The 20,652-nt window shown below is 52.3% G+C and overlaps 10 protein-coding genes across 10 annotated transcripts; 4 read left to right on the forward strand and 6 right to left on the reverse strand.

Moving 5' to 3' along the window:
* Positions 1-21: 21 nt before the first annotated feature.
* Positions 22-1,748, forward strand: RHO25_012212 (uncharacterized protein; the record flags this gene model as incomplete). Its single annotated transcript, XM_023603613.2, has 2 exons — positions 22-58; positions 109-1,748. The coding sequence occupies 2 exons, from the start codon at positions 22-24 to the stop codon at positions 1,746-1,748; spliced, it is 1,677 nt and encodes a 558-aa protein (XP_023454183.1).
* Positions 1,749-1,845: 97 nt separating this feature from the next.
* On the reverse strand, positions 1,846-2,820 carry RHO25_012213 (uncharacterized protein; the record flags this gene model as incomplete). Its single annotated transcript, XM_023603614.1, has 1 exon — positions 1,846-2,820. The coding sequence occupies one exon, from the start codon at positions 2,818-2,820 to the stop codon at positions 1,846-1,848; it is 975 nt and encodes a 324-aa protein (XP_023454622.1).
* Positions 2,821-3,070: 250 nt separating this feature from the next.
* On the reverse strand, positions 3,071-5,019 carry RHO25_012214 (uncharacterized protein; the record flags this gene model as incomplete). The annotated part of the gene is made up of 2 exons (XM_023603615.2): positions 3,071-3,355; positions 3,406-5,019. The coding sequence occupies 2 exons, from the start codon at positions 5,017-5,019 to the stop codon at positions 3,071-3,073; spliced, it is 1,899 nt and encodes a 632-aa protein (XP_023454182.1).
* Positions 5,020-6,505: 1,486 nt separating this feature from the next.
* On the reverse strand, positions 6,506-7,432 carry RHO25_012215 (uncharacterized protein; the record flags this gene model as incomplete). Its single annotated transcript, XM_023603616.1, has 1 exon — positions 6,506-7,432. The coding sequence occupies one exon, from the start codon at positions 7,430-7,432 to the stop codon at positions 6,506-6,508; it is 927 nt and encodes a 308-aa protein (XP_023454621.1).
* An 817-nt stretch (positions 7,433-8,249) lies between these two features.
* RHO25_012216 (uncharacterized protein) lies at positions 8,250-9,023 on the forward strand (the record flags this gene model as incomplete). The annotated part of the gene is made up of 1 exon (XM_023603617.1): positions 8,250-9,023. One exon carries the CDS (start codon positions 8,250-8,252, stop codon positions 9,021-9,023), a length of 774 nt encoding a protein of 257 aa, XP_023454186.1.
* A 419-nt stretch (positions 9,024-9,442) lies between these two features.
* RHO25_012217 (uncharacterized protein) lies at positions 9,443-10,186 on the reverse strand (the record flags this gene model as incomplete). The annotated part of the gene is made up of 3 exons (XM_023603618.2): positions 9,443-9,550; positions 9,618-9,762; positions 9,816-10,186. 3 exons carry the CDS (start codon positions 10,184-10,186, stop codon positions 9,443-9,445), a joined length of 624 nt encoding a protein of 207 aa, XP_023454187.1.
* Positions 10,187-10,526: 340 nt separating this feature from the next.
* On the forward strand, positions 10,527-13,699 carry RHO25_012218 (uncharacterized protein; the record flags this gene model as incomplete). The annotated part of the gene is made up of 2 exons (XM_023603619.2): positions 10,527-13,547; positions 13,607-13,699. 2 exons carry the CDS (start codon positions 10,527-10,529, stop codon positions 13,697-13,699), a joined length of 3,114 nt encoding a protein of 1,037 aa, XP_023454184.1.
* A 359-nt stretch (positions 13,700-14,058) lies between these two features.
* RHO25_012219 (uncharacterized protein) lies at positions 14,059-17,023 on the forward strand (the record flags this gene model as incomplete). The annotated part of the gene is made up of 2 exons (XM_023603620.2): positions 14,059-14,417; positions 14,542-17,023. The coding sequence occupies 2 exons, from the start codon at positions 14,059-14,061 to the stop codon at positions 17,021-17,023; spliced, it is 2,841 nt and encodes a 946-aa protein (XP_023454185.1).
* A 1,087-nt stretch (positions 17,024-18,110) lies between these two features.
* RHO25_012220 (uncharacterized protein) lies at positions 18,111-19,386 on the reverse strand (the record flags this gene model as incomplete). The annotated part of the gene is made up of 2 exons (XM_023603621.2): positions 18,111-18,979; positions 19,041-19,386. The coding sequence occupies 2 exons, from the start codon at positions 19,384-19,386 to the stop codon at positions 18,111-18,113; spliced, it is 1,215 nt and encodes a 404-aa protein (XP_023454642.2).
* Positions 19,387-19,733: 347 nt separating this feature from the next.
* RHO25_012221 (uncharacterized protein) lies at positions 19,734-20,486 on the reverse strand (the record flags this gene model as incomplete). Its single annotated transcript, XM_023603622.1, has 1 exon — positions 19,734-20,486. One exon carries the CDS (start codon positions 20,484-20,486, stop codon positions 19,734-19,736), a length of 753 nt encoding a protein of 250 aa, XP_023454200.1.
* Between the last annotated feature and the right edge of the window lie 166 nt (positions 20,487-20,652).

Genomic DNA, 20,652 nt, shown 5'->3' on the forward strand with positions numbered 1-20,652 from the left:
CTTGTGCTACCATACAACACGATGCCCGTCTTTCCTAGCTTACAGCAAGATATCCTCTGTATGAACCTCAATGGCGGAAGCTAGATGCTTCGGAGCTAACAGCAATAGTGCCTCGCGATATCACGACCTGGGAATGGCTGTTTGAGAGCACTACATACTCACCAGTCTTGCGATTTCCGAAAGAACAACAAGCAGGCTTCACCGACGCGATCTCGAAAGAGCGATTGAGCTGGCAAGATGTCAAGGACACCGCGACCTGGTTGTCGACTGCACTGGTTAAGAAGTATGGCTTGAAAGAAGGCGAGACAGTATCCCTCTTCTCAGCAAACACAATATGGTACCCAGTTGCGATGCACGCTACGCTGCGCGTGGGCGGCAAAGTGAGCGGTGCCAGTCCAGCGTACAATGAGGAGGAAATGACCTATGCTCTGCAAAAGGCGGACGCGAAGTTCCTCATGACACACAAGGACAGCATGGAGGTCGCGATCAAGAGCGCGAAGAATGCAGGCGTGCCCAAGGAGAACATCTTCCTATTGGAGGGTGAGATGGATGGGTTCAAAAACATCAAGACGTTGATCCAGGAGGGCAAACAGCTCGGCGAACCAGTACCAGTCTGGCGCATACCGGCCGGGAAGACCAACTTCGATATTTGCGGATTCTTGTCCTTCTCATCGGGAACAACGGGGTTGCCAAAGGCTGTGATGATCGCTCATCAGAATGTTATTGCTCAATGTCTCCAAGTCATGAGCATCACACCAAGCGACCACAAGCGCGTACTGGCAGTTCTTCCGTCTTTCCACATCACTGGCCTCGTACACGTTCTTCACCTGCCACTCCTCATCAATGCAGAGGTCTTCTTCTTACCAGCCTTTACAATGGAAGCCATGCTCAACACCGTCACCGAATACAAGATCCCAGAACTCCTTCTCGTCCCTCCGATCCTCATCAGAATGGTTCGCGACCCAATCGTGAAGAAGTACGACCTCAGCTGCATCCAGCGCTTCTCCTCCGGCGCCGCTCCCCTCAGCGAAGAAATTCTCGTCCTGCTCAAAAAGCAGTTCCCGCAAGCCGGCTTCAAGCAAGGCTACGGCATGACGGAAAGCTGCAGCTGTATCACCGCACATCCTCCCTGGTACTACGACTTTAAGTACGCTCACACAGTCGGCACTATTTGCGCCAGCACAACAGTCAAAATTGTCAAAGAAGACGGCACAGAATGCGACATCGGCGAACCTGGCGAAATTTGTGCCAAAGGACCACAAATCGTCATGGGCTATCTGAACAATGACAAAGCTACTAAGGAGACCTTCGATGAACAAGGATACTTGCATACTGGCGACCAAGGCAAAATCGACGAGAATGGTCTCATCACTATCGTCGACCGCATCAAGGAACTCATCAAAGTTAAAGGCATTGGTGTCGCGCCTGCCGAGCTCGAAGATTTGCTCCTCGGCCACGACAAAGTCGAAGATGTCGCCGTGCTGGGTATCCAAGACGACTACTCCGGCGAAGTTCCAAAGGCATATATTGTGCCACAAAGCGGATCGACCGCCAGCCAGGAACTGGGACGAGAGCTGTTGAAGTATGTGAAAGATAACAAGGTGAGGTACAAGGCTGTGAAAGAAATCGAATTCATCGAAGCCATTCCAAAGAGTGCTTCTGGAAAAATTCTGCGAAGAATCCTGAGAGATCAGGCGAAGAAGGGAGCACAAGGTGTCGTGGTTCGAGAAGAGAGACCGAAGATCTGAGAAGAAATCTACAATTTTCCAGGAACTTCGATTTCGTGTTCGGCTGCGACTCAGATATGCATATATGTACGAATCAATGAACGAACCACCAGATCAATCATTCCAGCCCAAACACACCAGTCCAAACATCCATGCTCCTCACCTCTCCTTCTTTCTCACTCAACTCCAACATCCTCTGATATTTCCTCTTAATCTCGCTATCCTCGTGGAGTCCATCTAACTTGGTATCAGCTTTCACAGCCCCAACTTCCCACTTCCCATCGTCAACCTGCGGACATTCAATCCATGCCTCTCGTTCAATCCTCCAGCCCGCTTCCTTAGCCAACTCCACGATCCTCGCTGGTGAAATAACACATTGCACATTCCCCTCCTCAATCGGTCTCGCCTTCTGGATCTCAACCGCAAGGACATGTGCTTCTGCCGCAGGATTCGTGACTCTCAGCCCCCATTCTGCGAGCAAAAGGCGAGGAGGATCTCCGTTTTTGTTCTGAGTTTGTGATTGTGCTGCGGCGTTGTGAAGAGCTCGCAGGAGGCGTGAGAAGTAATCTTCGTTCGGGAGGTAGAAGATTGAATGTGCGAGGATGATGAAGTCAGGTAATCCATCTGCCGTGCTGGTCCCCTCGTTCTGAGTATCAAGATTTTCGAGGTATTCGATTGGATCATATTGTATCCAATTGATACATTTTCCAAGACCGCTGGCACTGTCCGAAATGTGCTTTTGCGCTTGACGAAGGGTATATGGAGCACCGTAGTCTAAGTCTCCAGGATCGAGGGCTAAGATCTTGCCTTTCGCGACATTGTCGTGGTGTTCACTGTCCTCGTCGTGGAGTTGATTTTGTACGAGATGTGCCAAAGCAACAGTCATGTCGCCTTGACCACAGCCAAGTTCTAGAACACAACGGCCTTGCAGAGCGGCTTTAGCTTTGTCGAGGTCATTGTTGAACCATTTGGCGAGAATGTTGAGTCGGTGGACGAGTTGAAAGATTTGAATTGCGTCTGAGCCGCCGGAGATTGTAGACTTTGATAGAGTGGTAGCTAGTTCTTGACCAGTTCCATTGGATGCGGCCATCATGGTTGTGCTGAGCTGATACAATAGCAATGGCTCGGGATTGCAGTGTCTATCTTAACAATCGAATGCATAAGAGCTCAACTTCAAGTCATGCTCGTGACTCATCGTTGGTCATCCGAGCTGAGGGGTGAAGGATGGACGACTGCAGCATTGTCAATTTAGAGCAAAGCGGAGTAAAAAATGAATCATTGGCACATCTCATAACTTCGTCGTTCATTCATATAATTACATAGACAATCACCAAGAACTTTTTCTATGCTGTGGTGGTCGAAGTGAAGCCAGCCTCGTTCTGGATGACAAGTCCAGCAATAGATGCCGAAGACAATGTCGACAGTACACCGGTGATAAGTGCGCTGATGGCGAGTCTCGACACATCACCGGCTCTGCCTGGTGCGATCTGAGACAAGACACCAATCTGTGTACCCAGGGATCCGATATTGCCGAAACCACAGAGAGCATAGGTAGCGATCAGACGAGATCGAGGGGCGAGGTCATCATAGTCAGCGCTGGTGAGCTGGGTGAAGGCAACGAACTCGTTCTGCGGTTTTGTTAGTACGAATCAAAAAATCGGACCGAAGAACAACTTACAGTGACGACCTTGACACCAATCAGACGAGCGACCTTGAGAAGATCAGGGCCACGTGGGACGCCGAGCAGGAATGCGACTGGGTACAAGACGTATCCGAGGATCAGCTCGATTGTAAGATCGTAGTTGCCGTCCAGGTTGATGTAACGACCGACCCAGGTGAGAATACCGTTGATCAAAGCAACAAATGCAATGATACAGAGAAGAGTGGTCAGAATCATAGCAGCAATCTTGAGACCCAGCCATGCGCCGTTGGCGAATGCGTGGAGAGCATTGGCAGCCTTGTGGGTGTCGTCGTCTGGAACGACGACCTTTCCTGCAGTCAAGGACTCTTCCTCTTCAGGATATCGCATCTTGGACGCGGCGAGTGAAGCCGGAATTGACATGACGCAGGAGGAAATCAAAGCCTGAGGATTCAGACCCATACCGATGTAGGCGACCAGCACGGAACCTGCAATCGTAGCGAAACCCGAAGTCATGACCTGATGCAGCTCGCACATAGTCAAGTGTGGCACGAACGGCTTGATCAGCATGGCCGATTCACCCTGTCCGATGAAAGGTGTAGCGGAAGCGACTACTGCCTCGGCACCGGAAATCCTCATGGACCAGAAGAAGAAGACTGCGAATTTGCCGACGAACCACTGGATCAAGCCAACGTAGTACATGAGCTGCACGAGCGCCACGAAGAAGATGATGGCTGGCAGAACTGTCACCAAGAACCATGGGGTGTCTGCGACCCATTCCTCGTTGGTCAAGAAGGACAGACCGTTTGCTGCGAATCCCAGAAGGGATCGTGCAAGACTGGAGATGAATTCGAAGATGTCATAACCAGCACCAGTGCGCAACACGAAGAGCGCAATGATGTATTGCAGCAGGAAGCCTGAGATGACAGTGTGCCAGTTGATCGCCTTTCGGTTTCTCGATGTGGCGTACAGGCCAGCAATCAAGACAAGCATTCCGAATAACGAAATGGCACGGTTCTCTCGAGTGTTGTCCCGCGACTCCTCGCTAGCGAACGATCCAACCAGCAAGACGGCAAAGGTGCCTGCAGCGCCAAGCCAGAGCCTGAATCGCTCGGGAATCATTTCGGTCGCGCGACCACATGTGTTGCGCCATACGAAACGCATCGGCCTCGTGACGTAGGATGTTCCGGTGTGTAGAGTGATGAAGCGAATGGTCAGTGCCAGCCAGATGAGGAACGGCACTACCCAGTTCTTGTCATTGCGATGGAGGACCAGACTTGCAACCCACCAAGCAGTTGCCAATAGCCACAGCGTCAAGTGGATGAATATCCTGTACTTTCGATAGAACGAACGCTTCTTGCTTGGCTGCTCTTCCGAGGCTTCCAAAGACTTCGTTGGAGTGATTGGTGAAGTGTTGCCTTGTTCGACGTCGATATTGTAATCGCCCTTCTTCTCGCTGCCATATCCCGGGCCGTGGCTTATGCCGTGTTCTTGAGCGCTGGGGTCGGGGATCGTGGGACGCTCGTTCGTGGTGCCGACGGTATATGAAGGCACATCTGTACCGTGTTGATGCCCGTGTTGGCCATGATGCAGGTGGCCATGCGAGTGCTGGCGCGCCGGGTCCAGCGCGGGATCCTTGTGTGCAGACTCCATTGGACTGTGCGTGGAAGTCGCAAAAGTATACAGCAAGAGCCGGGATGCAGTAAGAAAATCGCTCTGTGTGGTCAGCTCCACGGCGACGGTATTCTTAAATCTTTACTCCACCTGAGCACGACCCTTTCCCTGCGAGCCATGCGACACCTTATCTGTGAGCCCGGGTCAGCCAGAAGCTCTTTGGCGAGCAGATGGCATCTCATTCGCTGCAACGAGCGTAGCATTGCAGTGGCCCCGCTTGGCGCCACATGGACAGTCGCTCGTTCTTTGGCCAGCAGCGCTGATCCCTCGACGCACCACTGGCCGGGCGAGTAGAGTTGCACGCTGGACCAGCGCTCGCTCCGGTCTTTTTGCCCTTTGCGTGGTGCTCAAGCATTAGTGCCACCCTTGGCGCGATAGCACTTTATCTGCACCGTCTGGACTCGCTGTGCCTTCTGGAAGAGCTGCAATCCTGCTGAACGGACATCGCCTTTGCCGTGGCCCTCACTTCAATCCTTCTCACTGCTGAGCGCTGCGTTGCTGATACGCGTTCCTCCGTGCTGGCGGCTGATTGTCCTGATATGCCACATTGCTGCCGAGACAGTGCATATTGTGGCCGGCGCAATTTGTGGGCATAAGTCGGGTTTCGGAGGTGAGCACATTGGCAGTGGCAATCGCCGGATAGCAACTCACCCTCTGCCGCGGGTCAAGCGAGGTTTGCCAATCATCGCGACTGACCAACAGCAGATGCAGTCGCGGGCAGGATGAGAAGGACTGACTAGCACAGCTCCCATGGGCCCCTCCCCCGTACCTCCCAGCCTTAGCACGAGGAGAACAGGCACCAGAGGCGAAAGCCGATGCGAACAGATGCAGCTTGCTTTCTGGGTTTTGCGGAGAAGAGGTTGATTTGTCGCGTGACAAGCTGTGGCGGTCTTGGTTCGAGGATCCCCTGCGACGCTGTGGCGTTGCGAACGGCCTGCACGATTGCTTGTCTGTCTTCTATCCGGTCGTCTGTCCAATTATTGCTCTTCCGCCGTCCGAAGACCTGGGAACCTCGCCCAAGGAGGATCTAGCGTGGCCGAGGCATTCTACGACCTGCCCCATTCGGATGCTGCCATTTGATGTGTATCAGGACCTCGAATTTCATGTGCGAAAACAGGAGCAGGTATTGAAAGGGACTGTGTGAAATGCAGAGTATCTACACGCGAAGACGAGTTGCTGGCCTATATTCTGGTGTTTGCAGCGGTGTCAAAGTTGAGTGACGGAGTTGAATCTGGGCATCGGAGTTGAGCTTGAGCGCCGATGCATTTGCAAATGTCAACCATGCCAAGTAACACATATTCGCGAACGCGAGATTGTATCAATGGCCCTTTTTTTCACGCATCATGAGTTCGTGAAAGTCTTGTTCACAGCATCGATCTGAGCTCAGATCATTCTGAGTGCAGCAACTTCAACCTAGGCTGCTAGAGCCACGCATGTTCACGTTGATCAACACCACATTGTCGAGCTACCCAGTCTGCACAGCTTCCAAAACCTTTCTAGTCTTACGGTCTCTTTCGGCTGTGTTTACAACGCCATACGCGCGATCTGCTTGTTGGCAAACGTCCTGTTGCCACTCCTCACCAATTTTGATATTACCCTTCTGCGTATCCTCATCACTCGCATCCCAACAATTCTGTATCGTCCCACCAATCTTCTCAAGGAAGCTTTGTAAACCTCCTTCTCCACCCCCAGCAGCATACGCCTTGAAAGGACCAGCAACTGCCCATCTAGGTCCCATTGAAGCACGAACGATTTCGTCCAAGTCTTCCACACCCACCACACCTTGAGTGACCAGCGAGCTGGCCTCCCGTAGCAACGCAAACGCGAGTCGGTTGGCCACGAACCCAACACACTCCTTTTGTACTACCACAGGAGTGCGTCCAAGAGCTCGCCAGTATTCCATTGTCCTTTCCACGACCTCTTCTGAAGTGGTAGGCGACTTCACGACCTCGAGCAAAGGCATGATATGCGGCGGATTGTAAGGATGTACGACAGCAAGTCGACTCTTATCTTTCATATCTCTGTTCTGCTCGCTGGCAGGAATGCCACTTGTACTTGACCACAAGAGTGCGTGTCCTGGTGCATGCTTCTCAATCTCTGGCCAAACTGCAACCTTGAAATCTGAATTCTCTGGTCCTTGCTCTTGTACAATGTCGGCATCTCTGACAGCTTCTGCCAAATCTTTGGCAATCGAAAGTCGTTCCATACATGATATTTGGTCGGTGTCGATGAGATAGCCTGGAATATGTTTTGAGACGTAGTCGTTGATGTCCGGCCTCGTGTCGTATATCGTGACTCGACATGTTGGGTTTTTTGACAAGTGAAGGGCGGCGAAGGACAGTCCGATTGTTCCTGAGCCTATGATAGCAATTCTAGTGGACTTCGCAGCCATGGTTGTAGGTTCGCAGTTCGGCGAACGGAGTTCAATGATGAAGAAGTAAAGATTGTATACTTAGCCGATGGTAATAGATACAGCTCGTAGGCTCTGCGACGCCTTCCCTCACTGTGTTGCTTCACGGCACTTCTGCAAGCAGATGATGTACGCTGCTAGTGTGGGAGGAAAAGGTCGTGGAAGAAGTGGAGAGCGGAGAGGAGAGCTGGGGTTCGGCTCATTTTCGGCAGCAGTGCCTGAGCTTGGAACAACGACAACAACTCTTGCCCCACGACCATACCTCCTACAAATTAAGAGACAGCCATGCCGACCACGTCGATGACTTGCCGATCAGGCGAATCAAACACAGAAGCAACGCAGTAAGAGAAGTCTTCACAAGAAGAGACGACCAGCCCATCTTGTGCGATCGGAAAATGTCTCACGAAGATATCTCGAGCATCATGAACTAGGCGAGGCTGCTGGATTTCATGCCGTAACCTTGCGGGCAGTTGAAAATTGTTGGAAGCAGCACGCATTCAGAGTCTCAAGGCCGCATGCATTTGCTCAAATCATGCGCGGTCACAGTCGTGAGGCCGCAAAAGGTTCCATGAGGATGTGGAATCCCTCGAGTTAGCTGACGACCCACGGTTCCCCTTCCTAAGGACCACGAAAGTCATTGAAGCTTCACTCAATTCCTATTTTATAAATGCTACGCTCCCTCTTCATTTCTCGACATCACACTTCGCTTTTCATCTACCCTCTTTTGAAGAGTTGCGACCACTGTTGCATAGAGCAAGCACGATCCAATCGAAGCCAAATCTCTCGCACGAAATCCATTATGGCAAGCATACCATTCGGTTGGAGCCTTTTGCTTCGACTGGCACTGCCCTACATTGTGGCTGTTCTGGTGAACGTTCTCTGTCTGCACATATACACCCGCGTCGGCCATCGTATTGCCAATTGGAATGGCTTCAAACATGATCGAATCTTGATTGACTCCGGAGCAGCACGCCATGTTACCTGGGACCGCAGCATGTTGATAAACTACAAGACATACCGTGTTCCAGAGCCATGCGCCGACGCTACAGGCTGTTCTTACATTCTTGGAGTGGGAGACGCCATGGTCCCCTTTGTGAAGGAAGACGGGACTGTTCAGGAAATTCTGCTCCAAGGAGTGTGCTATAACCCCTACATGCCTCTTACTTTGCTCTCGACGGAGCTTCTTCGTCAGCAAGGGGTCTTTCTCTCTACGGAACAACAGATGCTTTACCGGAGAGGTGTTGACGGCGGCAAGGAGGCACTCGCAGTGACTGAAACACTCCACAGTATACCGTGGCTGAAGGTTCCGGACGTCAAGGAAGCTCGCAATGATTCGAATGGATCAAGAAAATTCGGATTTTGGTCATACCTCTCGCAGCGAGTGGTCGTGGGCGACGGGAGGCAGGTCGACAGTACCTTGGCACATTATGATCGAGACAATCGAGAAAGCTCGCATGATGAGATCGATGAACTCGTCGACAAGGTGGACGAACAGAAGCGGAAGATCGCCGCCTTGGAGGAGCGTCTCAAGTCCGTCTGTCGTGCAAGCGACAAAGACGGCCTCGTGGTTTGAGTGCTCTCTCCGCGCATGAGATCAGGTCCAACGACTGAACGACCAAGCGTTTATCCGCGGCGGAAAAGATATTGGAGAAGATGCAAGCGAAGCATTCGGAAGCTGGTTCGATTTGTGCAATCATCCGTGCCAGATGCACACGGCAGCTACTGCAGTCACCTGTACTCAATGCCAACGAGATGAATTTTCAGCTGTGTTCGCTTCACCACTTGTGTATATTTCGGCCCTCTAGAGGATCAATTCCACTGCTCTTATGTTGAAATCAGCGATGTTCGACATCGGAGCATGAACTTGGGCACAACTTGAATGCGAACGAATGTTTCGATGAAGATCATGATGCCATGAAAGGTACTCCGCCTAGATAAATGCCATGTGTCGGGCGACAGATTACAACGTTGTCCAAGGAAGTCATTGTCTTGCTACACAGGCAAAGCATTGGCAGCCGCCAGTATATCAGCTCCCAGATCGGGATGTCTGCCTCTTTGTTCCGGGTTTGTAGATTCAATCATCATATTCAACATTCCAGGCTAAGCGGAAGAGCAGTCAGTCAACGTAATCCATGGACAAGTGCTGCACACGACGGTAAGAACTGACCCTCTGATCCGTGAGCAGAGACTTGGACATGACGCTCCTCGAGATGACATCGTGGTATGTCTCTTTCTGCTGCTCATTGTATCGTTCTGGGTTCTTTGCAGGAGGAAGATTGTAAATCATGCCCAGAGTGCGGCCGACAAAGTCCCTAAAACATCGGGCTCAGTGCTTTGAGTAGATGCTGAGTGGAGGACTACTCACCACATGAAGTACACACGATTCTTCGAGCGTGCAGGCGTCATGTACGTGTCCTGCAAGTTCTCGCTCATGGCATCGTGGTAGGCCAATTTGCCAAGCAGATCACGATGAGCGTCAGCAAACCGCTTCCACTCAGCATTGGCGTCATCTGGGAGGGGCTGTGAGACCAAATTGTCCGTGAACTCCTTGCGAGTGGCGTTGGAAGGATCCATTGTTGAGGTGTGTATGGGAAGTATAGAGTGAGCGAAGAGGGCAAAGTTGAATGATCTTGACCTGGTTCTGACGTCGGAATGCGAGGGGCAGGAGTTCAAGTTGATTTTGCCCATTTTACCTCTTTTTATACTCTCGCTCAGAAGGCATTCGCGAAGATTCATTGGGATGTGGCGTGACGAGATGCTGGATCATTTTGATGCCTGCCATGATCATTCGGTGTTTTGTGATACAGGAGACTTCTTTGATCAACGCGTGTAAGCAGTGCAACGCGTCGAAGGCAGAAACAGACCAGGGCCGGAAAGCCGGCTAGGGCTCGGGGGTGACGCGGGGGCATGTGATCTGCAATTCGACATTGCGAAAGTGGCTACTGCTGCAGCACATGAAAGCTGGCATCGACACACTTCTGGTCCGAGAGGAGCGGCAGAATTGCACGAGTCCGTGTGTCGGTTTCGCAAATGACTGCGCACACGCTGTGAGAGGGCAGCACTTCCATCTGGCCCCATGTTTTCCATGAACTCGCCGCAAGCCTCGCCCTTCGATAAACCACGAGACGATCGACCACGGCCCAGCCGCCAGACGTCGCAACTTCGCCCTGCAGTCGCACCCTCTCCTGGAGGTTATCAACAGGGAGACTCGTACTTTCCGCAACAGCCTCCGAGCTCGAACCCCCAACAGTTGCCCTACGGACAGCCCGGCATGGACCAGCAGCAATATGCCGGCCAGCAGTATGGCGGGCCACAGTACGGCGCACAGCCCGATGTCAATGGTGCAGCGCAGCAAATGGGACAGATGGGAATAGATGCTGCTGGCGGCACTGTTCGGAGAAAGAAGAAGGACAGACATGCTCATCACACTATCGAAACGCCAGCTGGAACTTCTGCCTTCGGAGCGAATGGGATTCCACAAGGAGCACCAGGTGCAGACCCATCACAAGCGCCGTGGCAGCAGCCTGCACAACCATGGCAGACGCAAGCCTCGCCTCAGCCTGGCGGTCAACTGCATCCGCAGCCTGGTGTTCCATTCCAACAGCCCGGAGCGCCAATAGGAGCACCCATCAGCATGGGAAATGCACAACAGCCTGGACAACCACCTGGAGCGCAGCGAGTCGACCCAAACCTCATCCCGAGCATACCTTTGAGCCGCGATCTCCCTGCAGACTACTACAAACAGCATGTATATCCAACAATGGAGCAGCGGTTACCTCCGCCCGCCACGACCCCTTTTGTTGCCTTCGACCAAGGCAACGCCTCACCGAAACACGCACGACTCACACTGAACTGCATACCGAATTCTCAAGAACAATTAGCCACGACCGCATTGCCTCTTGGACTGGTAGTTCAGCCATTGAATCGACAATCTGACGGCGAATCTGCCATTCCTGTACTTGATTTTGGTGAGATCGGACCTCCTCGATGTCGAAGATGCCGTGCATACGTCAATCCATTCATGGTGTTCTCCAATGGTGGTAACCGAATGACCTGCAATCTCTGTGGGCATCCCAATGAAGTGCCTCCCGAATACTTTGCCCCAACCGACCCTTCCGGGATTCGTGTAGATCGCCAGGATCGACCGGAACTCCTCCTGGGCACCTGTGAATTTCTCGTGCCAAAGGAGTATTGGTCAAAAGAGCCGGTCGGTCAGCGCTACCTCTTCCTCCTGGACGTCAGCGCAGAAAGTTGCACTCGCGGCTTCCTGAAAGCCACTTGTGATGGCCTGCTGGCCGCACTCTACGGCGATGATTTTGAAGTTGAGCCTAGAGACGACGACGATGAGGACGAAGCTGAGGCGAAGCCACCAAAGCCCAGCAAAGTGCCTGCAGGCGCAAAGGTCGGTTTTGTCGCGTTCGATCGCGAGATCCATTTCTTCAATGTTTCCTCTGGTCTCTCTGCGCCACAACAGCTTGTTGTATCTGACCTTGAAGAACCATTTGCTGCTATCTCTGCTCAGCACCTATTTGTGAATGCGGCTGAGTGCAAGTCGAATATTGTCACTCTGCTGCAACAACTCCCTGCCATGTTCGAGCGCATCAAACATGCCGAGCCTGCTCTCTTACCTGCGCTACAAGCGGCATTGTCCGGATTGTCGGAATCAGGCGGCAAGATCATTTGCACACTGGCAAGCTTGCCCACTTACGGTCCAGGACGGCTGACAGTGCGTGATCGGAATATGCAAACAGCTTCGAATGACAACCCAGAACAGGAGAAGGTCTTGTTCCGAACAGAAAACCAAAGTTACAAGAAGCTACAAGCCGACATGGTCAAGGCTGGGGTAGGTGTCGACTTCTTCCTGACTGCTCCTGCAGGTGGCTACTTGGACATTGCTACGATTGGCTTAGTGTCAGAAAAGACTGGTGGCGAGACTTTCTACTATCCAAACTGGGCATATCCTCGCGATACCTTACGCCTCGAAAAAGAGCTCAGTCATGCCGTGCAACGCGAGCAAGGTTATGCTGTGCTGATGAAAGTGCGTTGCAGCAACGGGCTGCAAATCGCACATTACAGCGGCAACTTCACACAACACACTTTTGGCGCCGACCTCGAGATGGGCACGATGACTGAAGATTCAGCCGTTTCTGTCACCTTCACCTACGATGGCAAACTTGAGGTGCGCAATGACGCTCATTTCCAGTCCGCTGTTCTGTATACGACCACATCCGGCCAGCGCCGCGTCCGATGCACCAACGTGGTAGCGACTGTCACGGAGAATGCTCGAGACAGCATGCGCTTCGTGGATCAAGACGCAGTGCTCACGATACTTGCCAAAGAGGCTGCATACAAGGTGCCCGATAAGTCTCTGGCGAACACCCGACAAGAGCTGCAAGACAAGACGACAGATATCCTCGCGGCTTACCGAAAACATCACAGTGGCGCGCATCCATCGGGACAGCTTGTGATGCCAGAGCACATGAAGGAGTTTGCAATGTATACGCTCGGGTTGATCAAATCGCGGGCCCTGAAAGGCGGCAAAGAGCCAAGTGATCGACGGATACACGAACTGCGTATGCTCAAGAGTATGGGTCCTGGCGAGTTGAGCTTGTATCTTTACCCCCGAGTCATCGCCATCCATGCCATGGAGCCAGGAGAGGGCTTCGCAGATGAGAACGGTCATCTCAAAATGCCTCATGGCGTGAGAGCGAGCTTTGCCAACATTGAGGAAGGCGGCGCATATCTGTTCGACAATGGACAAATGCTCATTCTCTGGCTCCATCAGCTCGTTAGTCCGAATCTTCTGGAGGATCTGTTCGGCGAAGGCTGTAATGAGCTGCACAAGCTGGACCCTAATCTCAACGCACTGCCTGTTCTTGAGACACATCTCAACGCGCAAGTTCGCAACATTCTGATTGCTTTGGAGCAAGGCTCTGGAACCGGAAGAGGGTCAAAGGGTTTGTCGATTCAACTCGCGAGACAAGGACTTGATGGAGCGGAATTTGAATTCGCGAGACTACTGTACGAGGACCGGAACGGAGAGGCGAGCAGTTATGTGGATTGGTTGGTGATGTTGCATCGGGGCGTGAGTCAGGATGTAAGTCGACGGCGATGAGTGGTGTCGAGCTGAGGCCATAGACTGATAAGTGCGGACAGCTCTCCGGGCAACGGTCGAAGTCTTCGACGGACAACAAGAACTTCACTGAGACGATCAGTACCATTGCACATAATGTTCCGTACTTTACGTAGGCGATGAGGTCGCTTTATTGCGGTGTGAACGAAAAAAGTGGCAGAGTGCTTCAAGCGTGGCGTTGGTGGGTTGGAGGGAAACAGGACCTGGGCTTGTTGATCGCGGTAGATGTGGAAGCGATACATATTTGATGTTGTGGCGTATCAGATGAATGTGTCATCTCGACTAGATCCGCCGAATCGAATGCTGCTCTGTCTCAACCAGTGTGCGCCGTGCTGGCGTCTGCCGGACAGTCTTCTTGGTCTGTGCGCGCGGCGCGAGTCATGTGCGGCTTATCTAAGTGTCTGCATTGACGGATATCGAGATTCACTTTCTTGCTCTCTCGAACTTCTCGACTGCACCCATCCAACGTGCAAAGATGTCTGGCCGCAAAGACTTCCTGTCGCAGGCCGCGCCAGAGAACTATGTCGCTGGTCTGGGACGTGGTGCGACAGGCTTCACCACTCGATCCGATCTTGGTCCCGCACGTGAAGGCCCTAGCGAAGAACAGATCAAGGAGGCACTTGCCAAACGCGCCGCGCAACTCGGCACCGCCGCCCCTACTGCATATGGGGTGAAGGGTAAAAAGGACGACGAGGAAGACGAGGACCGTTACCAGGATGCCGAGAACGAGGAAGGTCTTTTCGCCAGCGGCAACTACGATCGTGAGGACGACGAGGCAGATCGCATTTACCAAGATGTCGATGATCGCATGCAGAAGCGTCGCAAAATTTCAAGGTTAGTTTCTCCCCTCTCCCAATCCCCCAGCACTTCTACGTCGCGTACATGAAGAAAAGTCATGTTCATCTTCTTCGCAGCACGAATTTTGTCATGGACAGCATGCCGACTTGAGGAATTACAGGGAAGACCGCGAACGCAAAGAACGCGAAGACTACGAAGCGAAGAATCCGAAAATCTCCCAACAGTTTGCCGATCTCAAACGCGCCCTTGGAACTGTCAGCGATGAGGAGTGGGCTGAGATACCAGAGGTGGGCGATCTGACGGGAAAGAATAGGAGGAGCAAGCAGAACTTGAGACAGAGATTCTATGCTGTGCCGGATAGTGTGCTTGCGGGGGCGCGAGACGCTGGACAGTTGGGCGCAGAGATTCAAGACGATGGAATGGCAACGGAGGCTGATGGAGCGGCGGCCGGATCGAGTGAACAGGCGGACGGGACAATGACCAATTTCGCGGACATCGGTGCTGCGCGTGACAAAGTGCTCAAAGCTCGTTTGGACAAGGCGGCAGGTGCAGAGACCTCGCTGGCATCCGGCACGAGTACCAACATCGATCCCAAAGGATATATGACTGCCTTGACGAATTCCGAGCTCAAGGCGGGTGAAATCCCAGTGGGAGACATCAGGCGTGCTCGAGTCCTTCTGGAGTCCGTTATCAAGACGAACCCCAAGCATGGACCAGGTTGGATCGCTGCGGCACGTTTGGAGGAGTATGCAGGCAAGATCGTGGCTGCGAGGAACGTAATCCGGCGAGGCTGTGAGATGTGCCCGAAAAGCGAGGCAGTGTGGCTGGAGAGCATTCGTCTGAACGACAACGCCAACGCAAAGATCATTGCTGCTAAAGCCATCGAGAACAATGATAGATCTGTGCAGCTTTGGCTCGAAGCTTCAAATCTGGAACAGCTCCCAGCTGCTAAGAAGCGAGTCCTTCGAAAAGCACTGGATCATATTCCACAATCGGTCGCCATCTGGAAACAGGCAGTGAATTTGGAAGAGGATCCAGCTGATGCCAAACTGCTCCTTGCTAAAGCCACAGAGATCATCCCACTTTCCGTGGAGCTATGGCTTGCACTCGCTCGTCTCGAGACGCCAGAACAGGCACAAGTCGTGCTCAACAAAGCACGCAAGGCTGTACCGGCCAGCTATGAAATCTGGATCGCGGCTGCGCGTTTACAAGAGCAGACTGGACAGCATGCCATGGTGTTAAAAGTCATGGAGCGCGCGATCAAGAGTCTGCAGAAGGAGTCCGCTATGCTTAAGCGTGAGCAGTGGATCGAGCAAGCGGAGATTTGCGAAGAGGAAGGCGCTCCTCTTACGTGTCAAGCAATCATCATGAATACCATTGGCTGGTCACTCGATCCAGACGATGATCGCAAGCAAATCTGGCTCGATGATGCCAAATCGTCAACGAATAGGGGCCGTTACGAGACTGCTAGAGCCATTTACAACATCACGCGGAAGGAATTTTACAACAAAAAGAGCGTTTGGCTCGCTGCTGCCGACCTGGAGCGATCACATGGTACCAAAGAACAGCTGTGGGCTCTACTGGAAGAAGCAGTCAAGTCAATACCGAACTCTTCCGAATTGTGGATGCAGCTCGCCCGAGAAAAATGGGTTGCTGGCGATGTCGAAGGAGCTCGTCATACACTGGGAGAGGCATTCTCCAAGAATCCTGAGGATGAGGACATCTATCTGGCTGCTGTCAAGCTCGAGGCTGACAATGGTCAAGAAGATCGCGCTCGATTACTTCTCACACAGGCGCGACAAGAAGCTCGCACGGATCGTGTCTTCGTCCGCAGTGTTGCGTTTGAGCGTCAAACAGGAAACAACGATCGTGCTTTGGAGCTTGTCATCGAAGGGCTTGATGCGTTCCCGAAGAACGACAAGTTGTGGATGATGAAGGGCCAAATCTACGAGGCGAAGAACAATCTGCCGCAAGCACGAGAGGCATATCGCAACGGCACTGATCGATGTCCAAAGTCAGTGCCGCTATGGCTTCTCTGGTCACGACTGGAAGAGAAGATGGGCGTCACAGTCAAAGCCCGTTCAGTCCTCGATCGTGCACGGAAGTTCGTGCCCGCCAATCCTCAACTCTGGACTGAGTCGATCCGCCTCGAAATTCGAGCAGCAAAGAAAGCGAATACTGCCAATGCCACGACGAGTAACCCTGCCGCAAGCCAAAAGATGGCTCAGGCTTTGCAAGAATGCCCCAAATCTGGCCTGGTATGGGCAGAACGCATCTGGAACCTGGAAGCTCGCACGCAACGCAAACCTCGCATCCTCGAGGCCATCCAAAAGGTGGAGAACGATCCTATCTTGTTCGTCACAGCGGCTCGCATCTTCTGGTCTGAGCGCAAGCTGGACAAAGCGGATACGTGGTTTCAGAAGGCTGTGACGTTAGACCCCGATTACGGTGACAGTTGGGCGTGGTGGTATAAATTTCTGCTGCAGCATGGAACGGAGGAGAAGGTCAGACAGATTGTGGCAAGTTGTGTGGACAATGAGCCTAAGCACGGGGAGAAATGGGCTGCTGTGAGGAAGAAGCCGGAGAATGCGAGATTAGGGATTGAAGAGATTCTCAAGTTGGTGGCGAGAGAAGTCGAGTGAGAAGTCTGCCTCAGGAAGTGTCCTCGAGCACCTAGAAGCGACTTGGAAGCGCATACCAGCCAATTCGAACAGTTTGACCTGCATACTGACTCACCAGCCTTTCCAAACTGACCAGCGATGTCGTTGCGCGAGATACATATATGGTGAAGGCATCGTCGATCAACATTCATACATCAATATATACCAGCCGAGGCAGCATAGCCACGTGCACGGCTTAATCCGACAAAAAGCATCTATATCCAAACATTGACCTAAGACATACATCCGCAACAGAAGAACACATAGCACAGTAACAGGATCCTCCACGGAAGCCAACGTACAATTCGAAACATGATTGGGCCAAACACAATGGCACGTTTCGAAGTTCCAGAGCCTGAATCGATGCAGCACGGCACAGTGATCTAGAACAGTAGCTTCTACTTGGCAAGAAGTCTATGCAAGCTGCGCAAGATTCCATGGCTGACGCCTCAACTTGGCAGATGAGGTCAAAAAGAAAGCGGCGCCCGGCATGTTGTTTCGTCCTATTTGAGTGGTGCTGCTGTCGTAATATAGTCTCATCTTTTCGGCACGAAGTGTCAAAATGCAGATCAAGGTTAGTGGTAAGAAGAGAATAATATCAGATGACTTCATGCTGATGATTGATGAATAGACACTGTTAGCCTTCGGCTTCTTCTCCAGCCTTGCTGCTGCACAAGGACCTACATAGTATGCGCGCTCCCGTCAATCCGATGGGAGGTCGTATTATGATTTAACAACCATCAATAGCACCCTCCAACTCTTCGACGAAAGGCGATGCGGAGAATATGTCTACCAACTCGGCGTACCCGCTTCCAACCGACAGTGCGTTGAGCTGCGAAGGAGTCGCTCGTTCAGCTATACCAGTGGCACTCGAGGTCCAGGAAATCGTTGCAGACTGATCGCGTACAGAGGCGATGATTGTGATGGGAGGTCAATTGTTTTGGAGCCGAGGGGAGTTTCGAGTTCGAGACATGGACAGTGTATCAGTGGATATGAGAGCGTGAGGATGGTTTGTACCTGAGGGGACACGTCAAGTCAAGCGTAGAGCAAGAGAACGCGGTGTTGAGTATCAGTCCCGCCAGCGTATTGACCAGTTTCCTTTTGCGAATGAAGGCTCCACGACCATCCCTGCCATCAATGCCTCTGCTTTGCGGATCTCAGTTGCAGATGGAGCTTCTTCTCCTTCGTCTTGGTCTTCGCCGCCTTTCTTCGACTTTGTCTTCCCCTTCCCTGGTTTCTTCTGAGGCGTCGCGTTTCCCTCTCTCCTGGGCACCTCAAACCCAAACACCACGCCTCGCCTCGCTGCCCTCCTCACCATTTCTCTCTCCTCTGCTCTCTTCGCACCCTGTCTCCTCTTCTCCAAATCATCGGCGGACTCTTCAATCTTCTCCTGTCGCCCTCTCTCGCCTCCGACGCTGAAGTTCACCAAAGACTGGTCCTGTGGCGGTCGAATTCTCACCCCTCCATCAACCGATCCATCTGTATCGTAGTTCTCAGCCACAGCTCCCTTCCTGGCCTGAAATTCATCCTCCTCGCTGTCTTCATCATGACTCGCCTCCTCAGCACTCTCGTCATCCTCCTCACCACTACTCTCCATATCCACACTCTTCCATTCCCCCTTCTCCGCGATCCCCCTCGCCTTCCGATTTCTCCTCCTCCCAGAAGTCTTCTCCGGGTCAAATCTACTCCCAAAAACAATCTCCTCAATCTCATCACACGTCACAATGACCCTCGGATCACCTTTGACAGCTTTAGTCTTGGCAGCAGTCTTCTCAATCCCAGAGTCCGGATCACTGTTCAAAAGCGAAGCAATCGTCTTTTCGATTTTTCGATCCAGAGGGCCGGGCTTCTTGCCGCGACAGCGGCTGGAGCAGTACTTGATTTCGTTATTTCCTGATGTGGAAGAGGTTTGCTGTTTCTTGGTGGTTTTCTTGGAGTCTAGAGAGACAGAGTCAGAGAGTTCTGTGACTTGTCTATGAAGCTTGATGGGAATGTATACTCATTACACGGCCGCAGGTATGGCAGTAAGGAGTATCTGCATTGGCGAGATACAGTGGCGCAGGGACTTTGGAGTTGGCGCTTGGCCGGGACCAGGAGTCCATCCACGACATCGTGGTCGAAAAGACTTGATGCGAGGTTCTGAACTGGAGAAGAGCTGTCGGGACTTGAGATCTTGAGGCAGTGAGGCAACTGGTTCGAGCTATGGAGAACAGCCGGATCATGTGAAGTTCGTACAATGTCTGGAGCTGGAGCAAGGTTGTTGGAACACGCGAAGTGAATTGGACGTGTCGAATTGTGACGTCACCATATATGATGCTACCAAGAGCTCTGTGCTTTCCAAACATGAAATTATTCCGAGAATATCTGAGTGTCGCTAATGATATATAACTCCTCGCCATGCTGAAGGTCGTCCTACTACATTGAGCACAAATGAAAATGCATAATTTGAAGCCTTGCCAAAGATCTCTTAAAGCCTTCGTTTCATGATCGTTAAGTCGTTTCGAAATCGTCAAGCGAATACATTTGCAGCTTCTTTCCGGGCAAGTGTGTAGCTTTCACTCCCGTCGTAGAACATACCGAAATCAAAAAAACACTCTGTGCTTCCACATGCGGCATAACGGCAGCTCGCTCACCAACCCTCCCATCCTTCTATTCCTACAAATGAGGATCATCTTCAAATCGGCCCTCGCATTCATTTCCCTCCTTCAAACCCCGGCCCACCAACGAACCTCACTACTCTCCCCATCCTCGGTCCCGAGAGACTCTCATCCTCAAATGTTCCCGTAAATCGGAAATCCCACTCCCTCGTCGCCCACCGATAATGATACGCATCCCATCTCGTTCTTGTATCGTACGGCTGCAGGACCAGCATGTCTTTCCAGGAACCAGCAAATTTCGCCGTCCGAGCCTTGGGCGCCATGGCGATGCAAACAGTCGGTGGATCGAAAGGCTTGAGTTTCCGTGTCAGAGCAGGATAGCAGGAGAGCGAGCAAGAGGTGTCGAGTTCTAGGAAGCGGATGTGCGAGTGCGTGCCGCGGGAAATGACGCTTTGGAGCAGAGGGTTCAGGATTGGAGGTGCAGGTGGAGGGGAATACGAAGATGATGACACATCAGTGTGATCTGTAGATGTCGTTGCGAAGGGGCTGCTGCTGCTCGTGCTAGATGAAGACCTGTAGTTCAGACTGGGAGTAGGATCAAACCAGAGTTTCTGTCTCAGTCTCGGTGAAGCCATGATGGTCGAATGAAACATGTGAGAAGTAGCTTGACTGAGAAGGAGAGTCTTCATATCCAGTTCCAAGAGGATGAGCTCGAGGAGTTCAGTCGTGTTGAAGACGAGTCTGACTGGATTGTAAGGTTGGAGATAAGCTGCTGCGGCGGCTGCGGCCACATCTTGCAATTCGCTGCTATAGAAGCGCATGCGTCTGTCGAGGTCGGTGGAAAACATAATTTGAGCTTGTGAGAACTTGTTGTCTGTGTCGATGCCGCGCGACTGTCTTATAAAGGCAGATCGTGCTTAGTGCAGATCGAAGATGGAAGGACTTCGGTAGCGGACGAAGGTGGAGGAGGACAATGTTGAGCGGTGACGAGGTTGGGGAGTGGGATATCTGTGA

The sequence above is a fragment of the Cercospora beticola genome, chromosome 8, assembly GCF_033473495.1.
Source record: "Cercospora beticola chromosome 8, complete sequence".
In the NCBI taxonomy this organism is placed as follows: Eukaryota; Fungi; Ascomycota; class Dothideomycetes; order Mycosphaerellales; family Mycosphaerellaceae; genus Cercospora; species Cercospora beticola.